This window comes from Saccostrea cucullata, unplaced genomic scaffold (genome assembly GCF_032062105.1).
Source record: "Saccostrea cucullata isolate Sc308-1 unplaced genomic scaffold, CSIRO_AGI_Scuc_v1 ctg9221, whole genome shotgun sequence".
NCBI lineage: Eukaryota > Metazoa > Mollusca > Bivalvia > Ostreida > Ostreidae > Saccostrea > Saccostrea cuccullata.
Window position 1 is genome coordinate 1 of NW_026925460.1, and position 26,227 is coordinate 26,227.

The 26,227-nt window shown below is 31.7% G+C and overlaps 3 protein-coding genes across 3 annotated transcripts; 1 reads left to right on the forward strand and 2 right to left on the reverse strand.

The window, feature by feature from the left end:
* Nucleotides 1-54: 54 nt before the first annotated feature.
* On the forward strand, nucleotides 55-1,568 carry LOC134268902 (uncharacterized; the record flags this gene model as incomplete). Its single annotated transcript, XM_062751140.1, has 4 exons — nucleotides 55-327; nucleotides 860-945; nucleotides 1,048-1,220; nucleotides 1,460-1,568. Coding segments are annotated over 3 exons (516 nt in total), but the record flags the coding sequence as incomplete, so codon positions are not given.
* LOC134268901 (heat shock 70 kDa protein 12A-like) lies at nucleotides 1,222-4,441 on the reverse strand. Its single transcript, XM_062751139.1, has 5 exons — nucleotides 4,348-4,441; nucleotides 3,679-4,030; nucleotides 3,105-3,323; nucleotides 2,776-2,923; nucleotides 1,222-2,510 (listed from the first exon to the last, which is right to left on the reverse strand). The coding sequence occupies exons 2-5, from the start codon at nucleotides 4,018-4,020 to the stop codon at nucleotides 1,456-1,458; spliced, it is 1,764 nt and encodes a 587-aa protein (XP_062607123.1). The 5' UTR covers nucleotides 4,021-4,030; nucleotides 4,348-4,441; the 3' UTR covers nucleotides 1,222-1,455.
* Nucleotides 4,442-8,316: 3,875 nt separating this feature from the next.
* Nucleotides 8,317-24,884, reverse strand: LOC134268900 (protocadherin Fat 4-like; the record flags this gene model as incomplete). Its single annotated transcript, XM_062751138.1, has 9 exons — nucleotides 8,317-8,813; nucleotides 9,012-9,088; nucleotides 9,340-9,551; nucleotides 10,665-10,874; nucleotides 20,741-20,869; nucleotides 21,001-21,186; nucleotides 21,419-21,547; nucleotides 22,632-22,757; nucleotides 24,740-24,884. Coding segments are annotated over 8 exons (1,189 nt in total), but the record flags the coding sequence as incomplete, so codon positions are not given.
* Nucleotides 24,885-26,227: the final 1,343 nt, after the last annotated feature.

Sequence of the window (26,227 nt, forward strand, 5' to 3'; positions counted from 1 at the left end):
TGATAATGACAGATAATAAAACTATATCTTTGCAGAGATATGTTTCAATTTCAGAGAATAGTTGTAAATGACGATTTTTTGGACATTGTAAGAAACGTCCAGAGGACAAGACATGTACACGTGGAGTACGACAGGTGTCTCTCTGTCCCCTCCTTAGATCAGCAAACTTTGTCTGAGGAGGTCAGGGCGCCCTGGCTCTTCAACCTTGACCCACTGAACCTTCTGTTTATGTTGAAGGAGAAGAACAGGGCCCAGGACTTCTTTAACAAGATCAACAGGGACGGGGATGATGTTCTGTCTTACCAGGAATTCAGAGAGCTCTTCAAGGTAAGTCCTATACAGTCAACAACTTTACAGTATCTACATGTCGGCAACCTCATTAGTACACATGTATTTGAGAAATAAGACAGAAACGTTAATTAGACAAAATTCAAATGATGTGGCATATAAACTATTTATGCTTAATTAAGTGAACACCACATTAAAGAGTATTTCTTCAAAAAATGTTATAACTTGATGCAACAGTGAATACACTTTAATTTGGCTAGTGCATATACTGTAAATCACTATTTATTTGCAAGAACTTTTTTGCGTAATATGCTCGCGAAAATTTCATTCTCGCGGATAATAGTATTCCTTTAGATTAGATAGAGCAATGACCATAATTCGTTAAAATTTTGTCTCGCTTATAAAGAGTCAATGGCTATCTCGCGAAAATAAGGTGTTGCGACGTGAAGAAAGTAAAATATGAATCTGAGATCAGGTTGCCTTTACAATTTTTTGGAATTCATTCTGTACTATTTGTGTACAACTTATAATGTAAATGATAAAATCTTGAAAGCAAATATTTCCTTTCTAGAAAGCCGGTATTCCAGTCTCTCAGTTAGTTCTGGATAAAATAATAGAATTCTTGGATAAAAATAAAGATGGAAACATTGATTTAAGGTTAGATCAATTCATATTTATTATATTAACAATGTTCTAAATATATTTGATAATAAAATATTCACATTAATATAATATTCCATATATATCCATCCCTTCTAGTGAGTTTTTGGATGGAGATAAAAGAATCAAGAAAATTGCAAGAGGACAGGCAAAAGAAACTGCAAGAAGAGAAAGCTACACTAAATATTCTCGTTCCTTCAGAAAAGCAAAGATTGACCCACAAACCTATCGTCTCGATATTGAAAACAGCCAATAAAAAGAACAGAGTCAAAGTAAGATAATCCTTGTTTTATTTTGAATAAGATGATGATTTTTTCCACTTTCATTCATGCCAAGAGGAGGTATATATGACAAATTACAAAAACAAGCGAAGAATTACATTTGTACTACATGTTTTTTGTTGTTTGACTAATAACAACACGTTATAATTTCAAATATAACAGCCATACATAAAAGAAATGCTTTTGTTTTATTGATCCTAGATACATGTATATATCTGCAAATCTTTCAGATTCTTGTGGCCAATTCCTTTGAAACTACATATTCCATACCAGACCAGTGGTCTCTAGCTTTTATTCTAAGTTCAGTTTCACCAAAAATCAACGACTCTTCTATTTCTACAATTCCTCTGCCTCTGAAGTCTTTCAAAGGTATACTTAATTTTAGGAGGGGTGTACAAGTATCTACAAATTCTGGATCTTCCTCTTCTGAAATATAAACAATGCATTCCAAAGATGTTTGCTTCGTGTCCAAAATCTGAAAATTCTGAGATTTAGTGCAACCTGGCTCTATGGCATCTCCTATGGTAACAAATTTGAAAAAGACATCTTTGCAGCGTTCTTCGCCATTAATTAGGACCCTTTTATTTCTTGGATGTAGGAGGGGATCAAAGGGAGGCCAGGACTGAATGCCATAGGTATAGGGAGCACAGCGCACGGAGATCGGCTCGGGAAGGTGACCATAATATACCGCACCCCTCAGGACAATAAGCCCCGACTCCAGGGGAGCAATGATGGTCTTAGAGGGAAACTGTTCTCGTATTTTTTCTCTTACAATTTCACATTCAGAAAAGCCACCCACTAAAAGAATATATGGGATTTCCGATTCAATATGACTGAAAACATCCTTCATTTTCTTTATAATTTCTTCAACAATGGGCTCAAAGAGCTCATTTAATACATTTTTCATGAACGTCAACTTATTTTTCTTAACTGTAATAGAAGAAGAATAAGTGGAAGCAGCAACTGCGTCTTCTAAGGTCTTATAATTTGTCTCATCACTAGTACATTCACTGACAGATAAAGGCACGGTGATGGTCAAAGACTTTTTCTGAACATTAACGTTTTTCTTTTTGCTTTCAATTTCCTCCAATAGATCCAAATAGTCATCCATTTCTGTTTTCCTGAGCTTCTCCATTGCTTTGGGAGTGACAATGTTTGTAATGCATTGAAGAAAATTTTCATTGACATTTTTTCCTCCCCATGGACCCCCGGATGCTCTCCATAGCTCTCTTAGTTTACCATTCTCTGTTCTTTTGTGGACTGTTAAATCAGCAGTTCCCCCTTAAATGATCAAATTCTGTACTTCAGATTAAAAATAAAATTATAAAAAAACATTCAAAATGATTTTTTTCGATACAGTCAGATATATGGAGAATGCTACTGTATGTGTACAAGAGTGTGCATTTTGAGATCCCCAAGTTTTTCGGTCTAAGATTTTGAAGCAATCGTTTTTAGTTTAAATTTGTGAAGAAACTTAGCTCAAATACTGTAAATGTTATGTAATTCAAGCAACGAACATTTTCTTTAGATACTAGTAAGTCACTACCTCCTAAATCAGCTACCATGTATTGGGTGCCTGGCTTTACAAGTTGCTTTTGGCCAACATCTTCAATGTGGAAGGGAAGTGTTTGACAAAATACAGACGCCGCCTCTGGCTCAAGTGCTATAAGTAGCATTTCTTCATCTATACCTGCCTTTTTAAAATCAAGATTGATCTGTCAATTCCCTCGTTGAGTTACATTTACAAATAGTGTATTATTCAGCATAGTAGACCAAACAGTAATTTGACAGAATCGTAAAATATAGTTTTAAGGATAAATGAATCAAACCTGAATGTAAATAAAACATGCAACACTAGTTCAATGAACATATTACCTTCTTCGCTGCCTTTCGCATAAACAGTTTGGCCCTTTCATCCCAAATTGCAGGAACAGTCAAAACGTACAAAACATCGTTTTCTTTGGCATCGGTAAAAGCTTTTTGTAATTGTTCCATCAAGTTGTTTTTCAGTTCACGTATGGCGTAGGCAAATATAATTAATGCTTGCATAGGTTTCCCTCTAATATCCTCAATAATTGTACCTTCTGTCACGTTCTAAAAGAACAGTACGATTTTATTTGTACACATTTTGCAAAGAAGTTTCATGTATCAAAGATTTGTCATACACCACGACTCTTCAGCATAATGATATACGGGGACAAAATTGCACATTTTTACAACATTAGCTTTCCAAAAAGTCATGTAAAGATGAAAGGATTTGCATAATTCTTATATTAATAAATACATATACATGTATGTGTAGGTTCTTCCTTTCACTACGAAGCTCCTTTTTCTTTTGATGCACTTGATTTTGCAAATATTTGATTTTAAATCAGGCTGAAGATTCTTCTACTCACCCTTAGGGGTTTTTAATAATTACTGTATTCAATGGTTAGTTTCAAGAACTTACTTTAGTATTGTGAAGCTTCATCTTAAAGTTCTGAAAATAATAGTAATCCTTGTATGTTGGTTTTCCTGGATCTTCTGGTTGTTCCTCGACAAGTTCACCATAGGCTTTCTCCGCATTGTATCCGAACGAGTTAAAGGATTGATTTGGGTTTAACAGAACAACTGTTGGGGCTTTAGGAGACACTAATTTATTTCCCCTCCATATATTTGTATGTACCTTCTCCCAGTCCGCAGTTGAAGAGAAGGCATACCCCGAATATGTCGTCCCAAAGTCAATAGCTGCCACGAACAAGTGGTTGGGTTTTGACGTAGAGTTTATCTTTTGATAGGAGGAAGAAGCCATGTTATAACACCTGGAAAATTTAATATAGTCAACTACTTTCGTTTTGATTTGTAAGTCAACAGGTCCAAGTATCTAATATTCAATTAATTGACATCTTAATGTTAATTATGTCGAGAAAAAAGTCTACAATTGTAAAATTAATAATGCAGCTAGATTCTAAAAATTAAACATTGAAATCTTTGAAATGAAAGTATTTCTTTTCATTATTAATATACATGTACGTTTATAAATAAATGTCTCCATTACTTTAAGAAATGTAATACTGACATTCCATTACTTTAGTGTATAAGAATAAAACGAATTCAAGTATAAAACTACACGACCTACCTTTTTTAAAAATAAAATTATCCTTACATTGTTTTGATTTTTCATTGTTGACATTAAACTTTCCGACTGGGATTAAAGAACGACAACTTGTCTAGAAAGCAATCATGTATAGGTGTATATTCAAATATTTTTGTTGTGAATTTAATATTTTTGAAAATCATTTTATTGCAGCTAAAATTTCTCAGTATAATGTCCTTTCCAAATGCATACACTTACATACATTTTCGATAATTATGATATTATAAATACATACAGCGTTTATGTTATTTTTACGTTCTTATGAAAGGTATATACATGTATGAATCAAATCTAAAATTATGGAAGATATCGATCTATATGTACCTGGTGCAAAATTCTGATTTTGATTTAAATTTTATGAACAAATGACTTCAGTAACATATACTGTTAATCTTGATATCGAGTTTTATTTTCGTTAAATTGAATTTGCAAATATATGTATCGTGTATAATAGAAATTAAAACATTTTTGTGACGTCATCTTTTGTTAAACCTGGTTCAGTAAATTTGTTATTGTCCTGCACCCCGTCCAATAAGTTACCTGTAGGTGTCCAATAAGATTCAACTTATTGGACAGGTACAGGTAACGTTAAAATGAGAACAAAGGGCGAGGCAAATAAGTAAACACCACTTAAAAGGCAATGACAAATTAAACAATTTAATATGAACAATGTAGGAAATTAGTAGCGTTAAATGTTAGTATTTCACAAAAAATCCTATTGAAAATGGCACAAATAATATAGTGAATTGAATGTCTCAGATACATTATTGTAAACGCATCCGTGGCTCAGATCATAAATTTCCAAAATTCACCGTTCATTGCTATATAATAGATTCATTTCACAATGATTGATCCATGGAACATATATAGAACCCAACGGACACAAAAGATGAATGAGAAGCATGTGTTTTCTTACACACAACCTTGGGCTTTTTGTTTATTGAAATATCCATTTTTCCGCATTTAGCACAAAATTTAGCTCACGAAATTCCAACGGAATCTGTAATTTCGTTCGGTGATTTATGACCATTTGTCCACCTAGTCCTGCGTCGTTTAAGTGAGTATCTGTCGTTTTAAGGAGTGGCTGGAGTAAAATCCTTCAGAGTTCGAAACCTGCTCACACAAGAGAATTGCGTTTTTAAAAAATACATCAGGAATAATCTCCCAATTTCATAGAAAATGCTTAAACAGTTGTTTGAGTAAAATTCTTCAAATCCTATTGCTTTGCAAAAATTACCTTTTAACGGGAACTGTTTCTTGCAAATTCCGAAACATAAGAATATATATCCGGATTACACAGTAAAAACCTGAACTGAGGCATCTTGGTGTAATCGATAAATGGCATCGTCAAAACACCCGATTCTGAGACTTTTATTCGAAATTAAAATGTACGTCTTCATCCGTGGTCGTTGCGTTGTAAAATGAATAAATTGTAAAGAATTTAGTAGAACTGACTTTTACGCATGCGTAGTATATATAAAAAATGTCGCAATGCGGATAAATAAGGCTAAACAAAGTTAATGTTCATTTTTATCTATATAAAACACCTCTCGATGATTCCTACTATTAATAAAGACAGAAGAAAAATCCAAACTGGGTTTCTTTGGCCTAACTTGATGAACAGTGCCAGGTAGTCATCCAAGCAGAACGAGACCTTACCTGTTGCTGTCCAATAAGTTAACAATGGAAGTGTTCGACAGTGGTGAAATGTTTTAAGTAAGTTATAAGCCTCAAACTGACCATTATGTCAGATATTAGACTCTCCTCGGCGCTAACGCGCCTCGGGTCGTCTAATATCTGACATAATGGACAGTTTTCGGCTTATAACCATTACATATGGTGAATTTTATACTTCAGATGACACGATACGTCTACACTAATAAGGGTTTAGCATTTTGTTTTATTTTCAGTGAAGACAGAGGACTATGAAATCTAAAATTGTATAAATTTGATATCTATTGTTGATAGCTTCCAAATTTGGAAAACAATGCAAGATTTTAATCTTTTTTTTAAAACAAAAATATAAGAAAGTTTTTAAAATAAAATATTGTATACAATGAAATTTAACATTTCATATCTGAAGTTCTTTTATTTGTATCTATGCTTTATATAGTTATAAAAGGATCCGCAAGGTTAGGAAACTTTCATTTAGGGCTTTAATTTTGTTCTTGTTCTCGAGGTTTTTTTAAATGACTTCATCTATTCTTCAATATTTCTTAATTATCTCCTCCTGGGAAAGCTGTTGGCATTTCCTTGAACACCTAAACCCGAATGCCTATTTTATTATACACTCTATGTCAAGCTTTGTTGACTTGACCCATTGTTCCTATTTAGAAAAGATGAAATTGTTAGAGGTAAATAATAGCAACAACGAAGGTACATAAAGCAGAAATTGGGATAACATAAGCTCCCCCGTTTCTTCGAATGAAGTGATCTAAAACGAAGTTTAAATTAAACGTGAACATTCGAAAACTCTTTAAAAAACTGAATTCACAATTTCTTAGCATAATCAATGGCATTAATACTAATGGCTCACAGTTTAATCATTTACTGTTCCTCAAGATAAAATAATTTCTAGAATTTTTAGATGTCATAGACAACGTCTTCAAGAAAAATGAAACTCGGATTTTTTTCAATTCTTTGAAGGATGCTACACACAAGCAATCTTAAAGTCCTTATTCAAAAGGTGCTGCAGGTTTTTATTGACAATGATTTTGTAGTCTTGAGATTAGAAACTCCACCATTTTACCTTTAAAATAAATACCTCTCTCATATACTGCTTTATGAAGAAATCTTATGGTATGGCTTTCATTTATACTTTCATTTATGGATATATTCACAACGTTTAATCAAGTAATATTCATTTTATTGATATGTCGACTCAATATATCCCAAGAAAACTAGAAATATGAAGACACAACAGAGTCTGTTATTGTTTAATGTCTGGATGCTTTACTTACCATAGAGTTAATGGCTTACTAACAATATAAGTTCACTCATGGACTTATTTGGCACTGTGAATGTCTGAAAAACTGAAACTGCGTTGTTTTAGTTATCAATGCATTTAATATCACTTAGATCTTTGATGATTGCGTATATCTATGAAAAGGGATGTGATTTTCTGGCTAGTCAATGCATTGTGATATCACAAAATGCGTCAATTTCTTCATATTCTGAAAAAAGCCTACAAAAACGGCCAATTTTTAAAGCTATTTTTCTATACTTGATATAGAAAGCAATCTCTGATCTTAAATATGCAACTGCTAAGTGTTAGAACTGTTTTCTAAGATTAAAATACATATTTAATTTGTAGATCAGAGAGTGTGCTCATAATTTATTTTTCTTCACTGAACGTACTCAAATATACATGTTTACCTTAAAACATTACAACTTCATAAAGCCAGTTCTCCAAGAATTGGACTTTTAAGAAAAAATTTGGAAGGAAATGAAAGCACTGAATCTCTATTTTATTTTGATGCTTCAAAAGGAACATCAGTGTTGTTCAATTAATTGGTATATCTACAGGTCCAATTTCTGCATAAAGTGAATCGAGCTCTTTTATTACAAACTTGGTGAATTCGTGCAGCTATAATACCGTTAGTTTTCCCCTTTTATACAGGTATATCCAGCATATCTTTGTAATATCACATAACTGAATTGGTATGCAGGAACATTAAGGTCATGATTCATGATGAGTTACGATATTCTCTTTACAGTAAGGTGTGCTGCATATGATTATTTAAGGAATGAAGCTTATTTCAACTTATAGTATACGATATAACATAACTTGGGGCAGTTTACTCTTTATAAACAGCAAAGAGGTTAAAAAAAGCAATAACTGACTCAAGTTTTGTTATATCGTATAATATAAGTTGAAATAAGCTTCATAACTTGTAAGTTAATTTCAGTGCAGACAATGAGACAATTGCTCCCCTAGAATAAGGCTTCACATTTATTAAAAGTAACGTCAAGCGGAGTAATACGTTTTTGACATATCTCATTTTATTAGGCAAGTTATGTTATACAAAATGGATAAAATCTTTTATCCAATCAAATGACGTATTACAAGTAATATTAAATTATATAATATTAAATTCAAAATCACGCTCAAAGTCTGCATCTCAAAAATAATTTGGTATAATTATCTCGTTTGCAAAAACAACGTATCGTTGGATCGTTATTTGATACGTTTCAGATTAATTGTTATTTATTTTTAGCTATTATGACATTGGAATGCTTTATTTATCTAATTAATACACTGGACTCGCTTTATATGTGTATTTGTCCGTCAAGCAGGGAGAATCCAAAATATAACAATAACTTTTATTTAATACCATTAATATAACATGAATAATTTCTAGGGTATTAAATTGATTTATCCACGTTTGGCTTTTTTCTTGACCCCTTTCTTTTCATCATTTTTTTTTCGTCATAACAAGAGGTAGATTCTGCAAAAAACAAACAAAAAAATCAAGAAAGCTTAACCTCATCAACTGTTTATTGTGTATCAACATAAAACAACAATTTCACTGTTTTCTTTGATATACGAATATTACAAATATATTTTTGCAATGTGCCACGTGATAAAATGAAGGAACATCCTTAAGCAATTAAAACAGCATCGATAAGTGGAAAAAAAAACTTACAGAAATGAACCCGCTTTAACCCACATTAATGTACTAAATACGGACCGACTTTAACTTCTATTGGAACTGAAGTGCTTCTGTAATATTAAAGATATTAAATCTTTGTTATAAATGTTAAATCTAAAAATTGAATCAAGACGGATTATTTGCAAAGCATAACTGTGAAGTACACTCTTAAAAAATCAAAGTCAAAGGAATCCATCTGCTAATAAAAAAATCCTTAGAATTAAGCAACTTTTTTTGTTTTACTTTTTTCTGCAATTTACTCAATATTTAAGAGAAACAAATCATATATAAGAAACATGTACAATACTGATTTAATACTTACCTTCTTCTATAAATTGGGAAAGCTTTGTCTGTTGCACGGAGCATTATCATATAGGTTTCACCTCTAAATATTCTACTGGTGCAAACAACTGCAATCTTCCCATCTTGTTCATTTTGATCTAAGTTAAACTTTTTGGCTCCGTTGTTGGATACACTTTGGATGTCAAAAACTATTTCACCATTCAATCCAGTGTCCTCGTCTGAGGCAACAACCTACAGCGCATGATATTTTGTGGAGACAATATAATTTTTTATAAACTTTTTTATCAGAACGATTTGGTCTATTTTTCAGATTTGAATACTAGTATTTTAATTCGTCCTTATTTTAAGATATCAATGTGCCATAATACTCATGTATAAGTCAACATGACTGTTCTTGGGAGGATTATATAAAAAGTAATGTTTCTACTTTAGCTCCTGTAAAATTACCTATATTGTGATCGAATAATAGCCCAAGAGTCAGGACTTGACTAAACTTGAATACGCAAAGGATAGTGACTGCTTCATAAACAATGACTAGTATAAAGTTTCTTTTTTTGGAGAATTTTTTCCCTCCCTGTTGCATGTAAAATTTGAATCCAAATTTCAATCACCCTTACTTCTAGCTAATTGTACATAATAAAAAAAACCTTTGGAAAGGTTGCATGAAAGATAATTATGTTAAGATATTCAGATTTTTAAAATTTTTTCTCAAAATTTCTTAAACATTAAATCTTACGAAAAGTTTCGAAATTCATATTAAATCCTAACTCTAGTACAACCCTCCAGGACTGGATGGATTATGGATACGGATATGGATATGGTTATGGATATGGATTTGCGGGGCTTATACGGATCAATATCACACCCCTAGTTAAAAAAACCCTCCAAAACAGTGATCATACTAATATTTTTGGGGTACATATTCTGTTAATTTTAACTTTAAGATTGAAAGGATAATTTAATGGAAAAATAAAAGATTATTTTTAAATTAATGATCGGACACATCTTAAATAGAAGTAGAAACAAACCTAAACCGTTCAAGAAAATAGACTGTGTACATGTACGAAGTCCGTGCATAATTATTTACTTTCTTCTCAAATTAATGTGTACTGTATTTAATGACTAAGTATGTAAAAAAACATCATAAAACATTCCATTTTCCATATCACATCCTGTATCAACCTTCGACCAATATCAGCCCTCAAGCCTTCGGCCCTCTGGCTGATATATATGTCTCAGGCTGATACAAGATGTGATATGGAAAACGGTATGTATTATTCTCTATATAAAACGACTAATAAAAAACCTCCCTCTATATACAGTATTTGTTATGTCACAACATACCTGTAAGAGCAGCTGAGACTTTACAGAGTAGTCGCCCTCCAGCACATTAACAAAATACAATGGGGCAGTGAACAGTGGGGCATACATATTTAATTCACTGCAGGTATTATTTGAATAAAAAGAATCTTTATTTGAAGATAAACGTGTGATGGTAATTCTGGCCGTGGCATTTCTAGCTCTGCCTCTCCCATCCGACGCCTGAATTGTTATCTGTTTAAAAAAAAAATTTTAGAGAATTAAAAAAATTATTCATTAGGAAAAAAGTTGACAATTACAGACTTTTTAGAGTTCATTTTGTGATAGAATAAAAAAAAATTTACTCTGAAAATGACCAGATCTTGATAATTTCTGCAATGTTTTTTTGAATTTGTATCATTTATGTATAGCTGTGTAATAATGATATAACGATTATACTATTTTGTTTTATCTCCCATTCAAGAATTTTTATTCATAAGAGACGTCACCATACTTGGCTTTAGCAGTGATGGATTTTTATAACCAGTGCCTACCCTGACACGGGGCTTGACTTTTAGGTCCCGCAAAAAGCTGAGAGCCTGGCAAAGAAACAATTTATAATGCTCCCTATTTTTATCAAATTATGATTGTCACAGCCGCGACTTGAACCCATGCCCAACAGGTTACAGAGCAAGTGCCATATTCCGACTGAGATGTAGTGACGGTGTTTAAAATATCTTAATAAAGAATTTGCTGTAATAACTGAATAGTGTGCAGTAATTACTACATGTACATAAGGTTTTTGTTATGTATATGGGGAAATTACTTGCAGAGATTTTTTTGTTTTATTAAAATAAATGGTTAATAGCTTGAGCTAAAAGTCAACATAACCATAGTAAAGAACAAGGTTCACTTTTGCCTTACTTGGCCCTGTGAATTTCTGAAAAACTGAAACTGCACAGTTTTAGTTAACAATGCATTAAATGTCACTTAGATCCTTGGCGACTGTGTATCGATAACCAGAAGTCTCTGTCAAGACTGTAGCTCTACTGGTTTGTACTAATAACAAAGGATGAGAAAAGAAACCATTGCCCTCAGACCAAAACTGTAGAAGGAGGAGCGTTTAAAAGTAATTTAATTGAAAATTTTATTTTTTGATTAACCATGGCAACATCCTTCATTGAAATCAAAAACCGATGCACTCTTTTATGTATCTTAGTGTAGTCTACTTGTGTGCCAAGTTATATTGAAATCAGATCAAAACTGTAGGATGAGTATCGTTTAAAATAAATTTCACAGAAAATTCTATTTTTAGTAACCATGGCAACATAGTTCATCGAAATCAAAAACCGATGCACTATTTTATGTATCTTAGTGTAGTCTTCTTGTGTGCCAAGTTATATTGAAATCAGATCAAAACTGTAGGAGGAGTAGCGTTTTAAAGAAATTTCATAGAAAATTCTTCTATTTTTAGTAACCATGGCAACATAGTTCATCGAAATCAAAAACTGATGCACTATTTTATGTATCTTAATGTATGCTACTTGTGTGCCAAGTTATATTCAAATCAGATCAAAACTGTAGGAGGAGTAGCGTTTTAAAGAAATTTCACAAAAAATTCTATTTTTAGTAACCATGGCAACATCGTTCATCGAAATCAAAAACCGGTGCACTATTTTATGTATCTTAGTGTAGTCTACTTGTGTGCCAAGCTATATTCAAATCAGATCAAAACTGTAGAAGGAGTAGCGTTTTAAAGAAATTTCTCAGAAAATTCTATTTTTAGTAACCATGGCAACATCGTTCATCGAAATCAAAAACCGATGCACTATTTTATGTATCTTAGTGTAGTCTACTTGTGTGCCAAGTTATATTGAAATCAGATCAAAACTGTAGAAGGAGTAGCGTTTTAAAGAAATTTCACAGAAAATTCTATTTTTAGTAACCATGGCAACATCGTTCATCGAAATCAAAAACCGATGCACTATTTTATGTATCTTAGTGTAGTCTACTTGTGTGCCAAGTTATATTGAAAATTTTTTTTTTTGAAAAATTGTTTACAGACAGACGGACGGACACACATTTGGTTATATATTGGGTACATCAAGTCCAAGTCCTATTGGATACTGCTTATTGGATACAAAAAAAGTGTACACACGAGAGAGCATTATTTGGGTAGTTACTGTTCAAATCTTATTGGATATTAATCCTCGTGTCCGTATTTTATTGGTTTCTTTCTTATTGTCTTTTATTTATTTCAAATTTATTATATATTTAATATTTGCTGGTAAATTCAGACAAGACTGAAAACCTTTGGTTTTGAACCCATATTTTTGTCAATTTCTGTGATATAGCTCTTTTATTGTATCACCTAACTAATTTGTTCTTTGCAATAAGGATATACACCTGTATATTTCAAAATATCTAATATTAAAATATATGAATACCTAAGTGCAAAAAAAAAACTGAATTGTGAAAACACAACTCAACACATCTCAGACTCTGTTTAACCTTTCTTGAATTAACAAAATTAAGAATTTAAGGAGAAACCTTTTTGAGTCATAACCAGTTAATAATAAGCAAATGCCCATTACATGTTGGACAGAATGAAGGTATCCAACAGGTATTCGACAGGTGTCCAATACCTGTTGGGTTGTATTTTGACAAAGGAATTAAACTATCCAAGAACAATTGAACATGTGTTCATTGTCCAATTCTATTTGGGTTTCTTGAATCTCCTCATCAAAATACAACCCAACAAGTAATGGACACCTGTCCAACTCCTCTTGGATATCTACATCCCACCCAACAGGTAATGGACACTTGTCCAATTCTTCTTGGGTTTCTTGAATTGTTTCATCAGAATACCACCCAACAGGTAATGGACATCCGTCCAACTCCTCTTGGATATCTACATCCCACCCAACAGGCATTGGACACTTGTCCAATTCTTGGGTTTCTTTAATCTCCTCAAAAAAATACAACCCAACAGTTAATGGACACCTGTCCAACTCCTCTTGGATATCTACATCCCACCCAACAGGTAATGGACACTTGTCCAATTCTTCTTGGGTTTCTTGAATTGTTTCATCAGAATACCACCCAAATGGTAATGGACATCTGTCCAACTCCTCTTGGATATCTACATCCCACCCAACAGGCATTGGACACTTGTCTTATTCTTGGGTTTCTTGATGAATCTCCTGATAAAATACAACCCAACAGGTAATGGACACCTGTCCAACTCCTCTTGGATATCTACATCCCACCCAACAGGTAATGGACACTTGTCCAATTCTTCTTGGGTTTCTTGAATTGTTTCATCAGAATACCACCCAAATGGTAATGGACATCTGTCCAACTCCTCTTGGATATCTACATCCCACCCAACAGGCATTGGACACTTGTCTTATTCTTGGGTTTCTTGATGAATCTCCTGATAAAATACAACCCAACAGGTAATGGACACCTGTCCAACTCCTCTTGGATATCTACATCCCACCCAACAGGTAATGGACACTTGTCCAATTCTTCTTGGGTTTCTTGAATTGTTTCATCAGAATACCACCCAACAGGTAATGGACACCTGTCCAACTCCTCTTGGATATCTTCATCCCTTCAATAGTATATAAACTAAAAGGTATTGGACATTCTTCTTGGGTTACTCAAATTTTTTTTCATAAGAAAGAAAACCCAATAGGTATTGGACATTGGTTCAACTCTTCTTGGATATTACATCCCAACATTAGAATAAAACCCAACAAGTGATGTTTACCTGTCCAATTCTTCCTGGGTTACTTATACCCTTCATTAAAATTGTCAAATTTGTCTTGGATATTTATACTCTTGCATTAGATTGCAAATCCAATAAGTATGACATTTACCTTCTCTAGTTGAATTCAAATTTGTCTGCATAAGCATACATAAGTCCAAAACATATTTAAAACTTTAATTCTAACATTCCACATCTCATTCAGTGTAAACTTTACAAATGATTGGAAATATATAAGCATTTTGTGCCTAAACTATTTGGCCTTTTATAACCATGTTTGCAAAATTTAAATTTAAATATTGGAACTTGGAGCAAGTCATTACAGGTAGAGCAAGATGCTGAAAACCATATTGATAAATAGATCACACTCTTGATAAAATATTTGCCTTCAGTTGCTAAGAATGTGTTGTATTATATGGAAAATTTCTATAATCCTGTTTATTACAGATATATATACAATGCATATTTTCCCTGCAATAATAAAAATACTTCTGAGATGTAAAAGAATGGATTAAATAGTCACCAATGTTAAAAGATATTACATTATCTCATTAATCTGGTTTGGAAATCACAAACTTAGTTTTGAAGCCGATAAAACAGTGTCGCACCAGAAAACTCAGTTACAAGTACAATGAATCAATTCCTTGTATCAAAACTTTAAAATAATTGATGCACTATGTCCAAATCTTTTCGGCAAATTGGGATAAAGATATTAAATCAAATCATCACTGTTAGAAGTCTTAATGCTAGAGAAAAGTCATTACATGCCCAAATTTTACATGCAAGACTTTGATCCTATATTTCAATAAATGTCAAAATGGTTTTATTTTTGTTTCTGTTCAATACTTTCTTCTTCAGGGTCTCTCATGGCCTATACTGTATGATACCTCCATTGACCCTGCTCTTTTATATTGCCATATGTTTATCCAGTAGCAGTGGTTATGCTCAGGCAATCTTTGAAATATTCCTCATTTCATGCATCTCCTTCAGTTCTGCCTTTGTCCATTTTATTCATTCTGCAATTAAATAAAGGCATTTCTTTGCCGTATAAAACATGTTTTTCTGGACTACAACAAGATCACCCTTTATGTTGATCAAACCCAACCAAGTAGAAGTATATTTCTTATTCAGAAATATGTATTGATAAATAAAATGGAAGAGAAACTAAATTCTATCAACTCTTTTTTTTCTTCTACATGTAACTGCAACTTCATCCTACCCCCCATCCGCCATAATTTTATCAAAATGGAATCATCATTCAAAACACAAAACGATGTTGCATATTAATTAGACAGTATGTTAGTTTCTGATTGTTAAGTTTAGGAGATTTTAAAAAGATTTTACATCTATTCCTTGCAATTTTAGACTTCTAATGTAAGACTATCGGTACATTAGGGGTACATAATCTTCAAAAACATCTCTACACTTAATGATAAAGCTTTCACATTAGTATTGTTTTTAGCCCAATAGTTCTGCTAAGAGGATTTAAAATTGACCCAAACCTTACTAACTGCTTTGAAAATATATTGACAGGGACAGAGACATACTTGACACTCCATCCCCCCTTCCTGGGGTATGCTTTGCACAAAATTTAATTAAAATTGACTAAGCTGGATAGAAGTTGAAAACATGAAAAATTACAGTCAAACAGATTATGAATAACTTTCAGCACATCAGACATGAAGCAGTGATCCTTAAATAAAATACACCTACAAGATGAAGCTGTTTTATTCCTTTGAAGTGATATCTAGTATTGTTTCTTTTCCTGTATGCCACCTCTATCAGAACAAAATGTTATACATGTATTAACATAACCTATGACCGTATAGTACCCCAGTATTTACTTCACAATTAATTAAGTTCTGGAACCAACCCTCAGATGCCCTTAAAACAAATGATTCTAAACTGGCAAAGGTAAAGGGCATCTGAAGAATATAAAATAAAATGATAGTACAAACAAGCAAACAGTGTGCATGAAAATGTTGGCAAACACTAGAAAATATACTAAGGTACTTTCTCAAACTTAACATGAATACTAAAGAGGTTTTATGTAGCTGTATTGCACATACCAAAAGCTGTAGTTAAAGGTTGGTTGCCTAGTAGTTATGTAGCATGTACAAGTTTTTTCCCTCTATCTCTTCTAATCTAAGAACCGAAAATGTCTCTAAAAGTCTTATGGTTGGCATGAAGTATTCCTGTTCATTTTACTGATTACTTACAATTGTCCTATTTCTGAGGGTCATCTTCTGATGAGTTTCTCTGCAATATTCACAATCGAAGTTCCAGTTTGACCTGTTACATATTGAAAATCCTCAATGAACATGATTATGGTTTTAATTTCCGTTGTAATTATTGATTACTTTTATTAAAAAAAATCTAAACCAATTTATTGTAACATAATACTTAGGAAAATATTTATGTAATATCAATGGAAAAAAGGAATCATTATCTCCAGTTATCCTAAAATCACAAGTAAGCATTAATCATATAAATTCACATAGGTAAACCCATTAGCTTTTTGTGCTATTAAACCTGTGCAATAAAGGAAATCAAGTACTAATACACAGCTTGGTGGCAATAAAGTTACTATCCCCGAGTAAAAAGTGACAAGCCCAAATATAGAGGCAAAAATTAAAAAAAAACATTGAAAAAAAATTCATCGTGAAAAAAGTCAGGGTATTAACTACAGATGATTCTTTTTAAAATTAAAGTTTTATTTAATTTTCGCTAGTAAAATTTTATCATATATATAAATTAATGATTTAAAATGAAAAAAAAGATTTTAAGTATTCCTTTTCTGGTCATTCACTAGTTCGTCTAATTAAAACGAAGCAAAAATCATTTTGTTTTCATCTTGAACCATTTAAAGCCATATATGGCGTATGTACAATGAAAATTATTAGACTAAAATTATAAGAACTTATTATTTGTATCATTACTTTATATAAACATGATAAAGATAGAAATTTTCCGTAAATTACAAAATCTAAGTCAATTGCGTTATAAAGATATCAAAATTTAATTTGGATTCTCGCAATTTTCTCCGACTTGGAAGAAAATACAAAAGATTTAAATAACACATTACAGAGAAGATAAAATCGTACTATTAGATAAAACGAGGTGTTCTCCGTGCTCAGAATTGTATGAAAAGCTTTAATTTAAATGTATTAACTATATTTCTTTACTTAATTTTGTATTTTTCAAAAATATATTTTTTGATCAGTTACGCCATATATGGCTTTAAAAAACGCTACATAATTGCATGACACTTATCATTGAGCTGATTGAGTGAATGTATATAATTTAATAATTAGATATCTGTGAGGCATATATGTATAAGCAAATATTGCTATATTAAACAAAGGAAAGGGGGGAATTCAAATTAGGAAATAAAAGATCGTTTTTAAGTAAATCAGTCTTGTAGTACTGCAAAATGGATGCAGTTGTGGAGATTTATGGATAAAATGAGTATGCTGTCTGGAATATTTCCATATTAGGGAATTTAGCGCAGAAAACCACTAGCCCCATCCTCAAAAATGGTAGCTCCGGGTGTAGCGCGATGCTAATTACACACCCATCATGTGAAATAGTTATAGTAGCCCTATATCAATTTCAGTATTGTTTTAAATTAATTAAAACAAATGACAAAAACAATAATTTAAAAAAACAAATCAAAATAAAGCGCGGCGCCATGCACTTATTTCCTAAGCCAAAATTAATAAATATGCCCAGTTTATGCAATATTCTTTTGCTGTTCTGTTTATTAAGTGCATGCTGATAATCCCTTTATTTAAACAACGACAGGAAATCACTTCACACTTGAACGCACGCACACAGCCACCTGGCTAATTAACATGCCTCAGGCTGTCAGGGTAGAGAATTTAAGTTGAGAAACTGTCATTTGATTGCATTGAATATGAAAGAATTAGCCCTAGACCAAAGATAAATAAATTTGTAAATTATTAACTAATAAAAATCAGGATCGTTTTTTTTATAAACCGAGAGTAGAATAAAACACATAATACAACTTGAAGAAAAAACGGATATTTTCTCTGAATAAAATACTTACAGTGTACCAAAAAACTGAATGTAATGTGATAAAAAGGTTTAAAAACAACCAACTAAGTTAGTTTCTTTGATTGAACTGATAGATTTGACAAGCTGAGGGTCAAAGTTTCTAATTAAAGCCAGAGTTTTTTTAAAAAACAAATTATGCATGGCAGTAAGACCAATTTTCACATGATCCTGTTGGTAGAATATTTTTCAAGTAAAGACAATAGTCTCTACATGTATTTTTCAAAATGCCCATCCCCCCTTCCCTGAAAAAAGTATTTTCCTTTAATGTTTAAATTGACTGTACTTGTAAACAAATAACAGTCGAAGCAGGTAAAAAAACAATCATACCTCCAAACGTTAATAATTTTTGCACCTGTTTCAGCTAGATTAATACCATTACTTTCTCAAGTGTAACCTTACTACTTTTTTGATTGAAGAAATTGGATGTAAATGCCTTTTTTTATATTCTTTTTGTTTCTGAATCACTAATTAAAACATTGTTTTAAAAAAAGAATGAAATACAGATATTTGAATTTATCTTTAAATTACTTGTTTTAGATAAAGATTTCAATATAAAAGGATATTAAAAGTAATTAAACATGTTAAAGTATGTAAAAATTAAAAAATGTTAAATATAATTTCAATGGCATTAACATGTTTTCAAAGTGCCCTCGTGAGATCCTGTCGCGACACAAAGTGCCCTTTTAATTCCTTGATTACCATGCCCTTTTTAGGGTCTAGATTTAACATCAAAGACAGAAAGAAGCACTGTTTTGACTGAAAGTTTTTCAGTAATACAATGAATCTCTTAAGTTACATATCAGATGAGACAAACTTACATACAATTATTTAGTTGTTGTCAATTATCCCATTTATCATCATCTCAGCTCACTTTGCGATTGTTATACTGTCTACATGAACCGATAATTTACAGCTGATTTATGAACACACGATTGTTAAAATTTTCATTTCCCTTTCCAATATACATTGTCAGAACATACTTAGTTGGTTATGATATAAAATTAAATAATAAACACTTTCGATTTATTAAAGATTATCTAACAATATACGATCATTTACTAAATACTTCTCGCCCTCAAGAGAGTTAAAAAGACAGAGAAAATTCAAACTAAAAACAAGTGCAACTTAGGATTAATTGTTCCGATATATCTATTTTAATTTTGTGCACAATTGTTTTCAAAATTACATTAAAATCTATTTTTCTTAAACATGAACCCAGCAATGGATAAGTATTAATCGAATAAACTTACCTTTTCTCTTTTCAATCAGAAAATCTTGTTGACATTAAGTGTTTCTTAGTCGCCATATTTTTTTTCCGTGAAAACAAACGTTGTTATGATCAGGATCAACGGAAGTTGATTTTCGGAACTCTCGAGAATTTAGAGTTCCGAATGTAAAACTGAAACAACAAAACACGGTGCGTCCGTGAAAGCAACTTTTTTGGACACTTTTTTGGACAAATCGTCGTGTCCAAGTTTTGTTGGGTACTAACCTGCAAATACCCAATTAGGGTGTTTTAAGCATATTCAGCAACACTTCTTATTGGGTACACCCAATAAGCAAAAAGTACCCAATAAGTACAATCTTGACATGAAAAATACCCAATAAATGCACTCTCGTAAACACGGACAGACAGACAGACAGACGGACGGACGACGGACACCTTACTATCGCATAAGCTCTTCTGGTCTCTGACCAGTAGAGCTAAAAAATGACGTCATTTTCTGGCTTGTCAATGCATTATGACTTCATGAAATGCGTCAATTTCCTCATATTCTGAAAAAGTCTACAAAAATTACCAATTTTTAAAGCTGTTTTTTGATATTTAATACAGAGCGCAATCTCTGATCTAAAATATGCAATTAGTAAATGATAGAACTGGTTCTAAAGATTAATGGACATACTTTATTTTTTAGATCAGAGAGTGCGCTCATATTATTTTTCTTCACTGAAAGTACTCAATTATACCTGTTTATCCGAAAATTCAAGAACATTGCAATTTCATAAAGCCAGTTCTCCAAGACCTGAACTTTTAGGAGAATTTTTTCAATAGGATATGAAAGCACCAAGTCTCTATTTTATTTTAATGCTTCAAATAGAAAATCAAGTGTTGATCAATTAATTGGCAAATCTACAGGGCCATTTTATACATAAAGTGAACCGACTTTTTTTTTGCTATTTATTTGTTCATTTAAACATTACTAAAAACAAATAAAGAAATGTTTACACAAACATGTAAGCATTTAACTTCACATCCAGAATTTTATCATACCTTGTAAAAATTATCTATTGTTGTTGTCAGCAACTGTTTTGTTGTCAAAACCCCAGTATTAGGGTCAAGATAGAAGAAATTTTTTCCACTCTCTGGAACTGATGCCACAATTGCAAATGTAATAGGATCCTAATGAAATAAATCATAAAATTTGGAGAAAAAAAAGCATTGTATAGGTTTTGTGATGAAAGGAATTTTGTCAAACGTTTAATTTAATGTTTCTTTAAATATTACCAAATTTAAGATATTATGTAACATACGTTATCCACATCCGTAGCATTAATGTCTAAGACTGCGTAGCCCAGAGTGACATTTTCCTGTACTGTAGCGCTGTAGTCGGCCGACGGGGAGAATGAAGGGGCAAATGGATTTCTGGTGACACTGATTATAACATCTGCTGTTGCTTTTAGTCGTGGAAACAGGGAGTCATAAGCCACAACACGCAGCTGTACAATAATACCATAGACGGTTAGAAAACAATATGCAGTGTACTTACAAGTATATTTTGTCTTCTCAAACTTAATAGCAACATAAACAATTAATATTGATACTTTATTGTGATATCAGTACTGATTAAAAAAATGAGTATGGCATTAAAGATATATTTACGTATAAAGTAATTGCGCATCTATAAAATACAAATCATATAGAGACAAAAAGAGAAAAATGGTGAATTACAGTGTAAGTTGTAAGTCCAGAGGGATCAGTTTTCAGATCTCTGATCAACCTAACAGCTCCAGTGGAGGAGTTTACACTGAAATAATCCTCAGCAGGGTACATTCCAATGGCCTCATAGGTCAGATCACCCTAGGAAAAATAACAAAAAGAGTGTATATTGGTTTCTCCTTTCAATAACCTAATGGAGGGCAAATTGCTTCAAATTATTCTTTAAAACTCAATAATATTCAATAACATATTGTCTGCAGATATTCATAATTTTGCTGGAATGGACAATCCATGAACCATAATTTTCATGCTTATGCTTGAAATAGGATTAGTTTGTAATTTTACCCAAATCTGGTATTTGAAAAGTCACAGAACATTGGTCAGAAAGGTAGATACAGTGAAATTCTTGCTTAACCTCTGCCTATATATTTTAAGGTCAGACGACATGTTCCTTAAATATATGTCTTGTATATTATTGGTTTTATATAAAAAATATTCATATTTGTCATTCTCTTCTAATTTCTACATTGTTTTCAAAATGTTTTTAAATTTAGGTACACCAAAAATTGTGTTATGGGCCATTTAGAAGATTACCCATAAGGTTATATAAGAAAATTACCCTATGGTATCTTGACCATATGTCTGATAAGGTACCCTTATTTTTTGTGAGGAAACTTATTTAAGTACCTATACTTCAATGACACATTCTTAGGAAAAATTATATACTTTTGAGGAACGTGTCGTCTGATCTTAAGCATTCAGAAAACGATGTCAAATTAAGCAGTATAACCCCCTACCTTCAGATGGGATCTTGAGCCCTTCAGCATGGGGCTGAAGTGAATCTATGGTTTGTGACTCTATAATGTTGGCTCTGTATGGCATATGGCAGGTTGTCAAGATAACGGGGAGTTTCATCAAAATCGATGACCACATTCACTGTGGGCCGTGCCAGTTTTTTCATTTACAGGACGCTGATCTCTTGCAAATACAAATAACTGGGGAAAAAATTAGAATTTTTAATATTTGTTTCACTCTTTTTCAATATTATTTTTTAGCATATGAAAATAACGGAAAAAAAGTAAATATCAATTTAACTAATAATAATTAAGGGTTTTTCCCAAATAATTCTTCTACATAAGATATTTTAGATTAGCATATTATTTTCTCTTTGTCTTTAACACATACATGATACTGCTAGTGTTAATATAGTACCGTGTATGATTGCCTGGGAACATTGGTGAGTAACTGTAAGGTAGACTACTCCATCATCAGGACCAATGTCAAAATACATCTGAACTTCTGACTGTATCTGGGAATTACCAGAACCAATCATCGTGTAGCGGAGAATATCCTGCAAAATCAAGAAGAACATTTTGATATCATATAACCATACGACTCAACAATAATGCCAAGTGAGTGCTTTTTTTTATTGGAGATTTAATTAAATATTGGAGTAAAAACCGGGCTCATTTACGGGTAGAATGAATTTCTTACATGAATCATACATTTAAATTGTATTAACACATAAATAACAAAATATCAGAATTAAAATTCTGATGAAAAAGTTATTTCAATAATATCAATGTAAATGATAAGACAGTTAGTTCACTATCCACGGTCCGGTTTGAATTAATCTGGTATTGCCGAATGCAAACACACAGGTCAGTCTGGTTCCCTTCCGCTTTTCCTTATCTTTGTAGAGAACTACGATAACACTTATCATCAAATATCCTTACACTATTGAACTATGTTCTTTGACTTAAGAATGAAGATCTAAAAGTCTTTATACAATGTTTATTTATATATACTTCGTTTTATTTTTATTGTTTTTTTAGCGTTTGGTTATTCAAAAGCGGTTAAATAAAATTTTTTCCCGTAATTTAAATGGCGATATGGGGTGGATTCCCTGCCTTGAACAGGGTGACATAAGCCAGGGATGGGGAATCTAAATAATCTAATATGTAATTGATTAAATTTTAAAAATATGAAATATAATCCCCAATTTTTTATTAAAAATTAATTTAATAATTATCTGGAAAAAGTCCTGTAATCATGATTACTTTTTGATTATTTTATTATTACATTTATTAAAACATAGTTCATAAATTCATGATTTTTGATGATTATCAGTGAATATTTTTCAGTGTACAAAATTGTTTATTTAAAAAAGTTATTATTAAATTATAAGCTATATTTAATTAAGTATCTTCTTCTAATGCCTCCAGAAATGCTTATAATCAGATACGTTGTCAAGGCAATGAGTAAATACTATCAGTTCCTTGCTATATTCAGTAGTCATTTCAAAATATTTGCAGCTTAGTAATTTGATATTTTTGACAAGATATATGTATATACTGATAGAAAATTACTACAGGATGATTTTAAATTTGGATTTATTTTTGTTTCAATTAATGAACATGCGTGTTATGCAAGAATTTGTTTTCCCTGTAAATCTTTTAAAAAAAAAACTTTTTTTATAGAAAATGTTTCTTTATTAAGACGTTATCTAAAATTTACTTTGTTTGATTTACAGTGTGCATGAAAAGATAATGTGAATTTATTAGTCATAAACACAGGTATACTAAAGTTGGGTCAGCTTGGGTAATGGTAATTATTGAAATATCCATGCTTGTCCAGTCAATGTGTAAATTCTAGTGAAAACATCTAGTAATTGGCAGTTTAAATCACTCGTCAAGAAGGTCAATTACTTGTGTAACAGTTCCCTATCAAATCCATTTATCCCTACCTATAATTATGTCCAATTTGATTTATAAAAAAAATATAAATTCTTTTTTCTGTTTCTCTCACCAGTAACAAGATATTTACATGTATTAAAGATAGAAATCAGGTGATATAAGATAAATCTCATGTATGTAAATAAAGACATATACAACCAAAGCCCTTTTCAATTCTACCTTTTTAATATTAATGATATTTAAAAAAGGAAGAAAAAAAAACATGACGTAATCCTTGAATAGGGAAAAAAAAAAAAAAACTTAATGTTATCTAAAGTCATCATAAGTAATCATGATTACATGAAGGTGAAGTAATCAGATGTAATTGATTACTTTATAAAATGTCTGTAATCAGCTTGTAATCAATTACTTTTAAAATCCAAAGTAATTGGAAATTTTAAACATTACTTTTAAATAATCACCCCCTCCCTGACATAAGCTGGTATTTGCTTTTTAAGCAATAAGCCCGGCTAAAAATAGCAACACACTTTGTCTTTTTTAATCTCAAATCTTCAATTGTTTGATACATTTCTTAGATTTTCTTTGAAAAGTTTGAATTAGTGCATTGTGGGATTCTGTCTATCTACAATCTGTATACCTTGTCATCATCTTTGCTGTGGTTTGAAATATGACCCATATTTGGCATTCTGATCAATCTGTACATTGTAGGGATTTCAGGAAGGGGGTTGATTAGGTCACGAATAACGATAATAGTGACATCAGCGGTAACAATGGGCTCTCCACTGTCAAGGGTTAAATTTTAAATATAAAAGTGAAAAAAGGAATAGTTTTATTTTTTTTAAAAAAAAATAAAGAAGAAGTTACAACAGAAAGGGTTTTTTTTTTTGTAAATTCTTAATATTTAAAAAAAAAACTAGTGCAGAAATATGAATAAGCCTTTCAAAAAAATTAAAAGAGTTTTCCTCAAAGAACTTAAGAAAGATGTATTCAAAACAGTATTATTTTTAAAATTTACAACTTAATATGAATGAAATACAAGATGTATTTGTTAAACACTGATGCCCCTGTATGGCTACATAGCGAAGATTAAACTTTTCTTAAATGCAAGTTTAATATATTGGTACACAAAAAAGGGTCTTCGCTCTGGAAATACGATTGTGAAATACATGTATCAAAGCCCTAGCACCACCTGTTCAAAAGTTATGGCCAAGGATAGGATTTTTAAAGGTAGGTCAAACTTAAGGTCCAAAGTAAAGTTGTTGGTTTCTCAAGAAAGGGCAATGTTACAAGGATCACATGTGTGAAGTATGGAAGCCCATCCCTAACCAATCAAAAGTTATTGCCAATGTTAAAAAAATTTAAAAGTAGGTCAACTTTAAGGTAAGTTCAAAAATTTTATTCAAATGAAAGACCTTGTAACAAGGATTAAATATGTAAAGTATAAAAGCACTGGCATGACCCTTCAAAAGTTATGATCAAGGTCTGTTTTTTAAAAGTAGGGCAAAGTCCAAAGTCAAGGTCAAAGAGTCAATGTTCTTGGTATCCAATGAAGGGTCTTCTTACAAAAATTACATATATGAAATATGAAAACCCTAGCCCTTACCGTTCAAAAGTTATGGCCAACGAATTTTTTTTTTATTACAGAAATCTCCAAGGTAACCTTAATTTTTTACCCGGATCCAAAGTCAAAAGGTCAAGATTATTGGTACCTAATGAAAGGTCTTGTTGAAAAATATATTAAGAAGTAAATATATTTTTTAAACCTTCAGTAAATATTATTCTTATTTCTTTCAAAATGTGTTTATACAAATTTTACAAGAAAAATCTTATCATTACACATATTTTACTAAGAAGTCAATGTTGGACCCAGTCACACAGTGGGCGAAGCTAATATTCATTCGCGATCATTTGTGTTCAACAATGACGAAGATTAACCTCAGTTTAGACCACGGGAAAAAAGCACAAGATACATGCATGTCAAAAATAAAAAATAAAAGGTGAAAAAAATATTGAATGTTCTTTGGCAAAAACCGTTTTATCGACCCTCGAACTGAACAGTTAGGAGCTTGGGTCCATAAAAACTATGTGAACTCGAACCCGGTAAAAATGTATAATATTTTTCACG

Bases quoted from the DNA above. Each gene is read 5' to 3' on its own strand.
- LOC134268901 (XM_062751139.1), bottom strand. From the start codon at position 4,020: ATGGCTTCTTCCTCCTATCAAAAGATAAACTCTACGTCAAAACCCAAC. The intron at 2,924-3,104 runs GTAATATGTTCA...GATTTTAAAAAG, and splicing joins TGCGAAAGGCAGCGAAGAAG to GCAGGTATAGATGAAGAAAT. The intron at 2,511-2,775 runs GTAGTGACTTAC...TGATCATTTAAG, and splicing joins CATGGTAGCTGATTTAGGAG to GGGGAACTGCTGATTTAACA.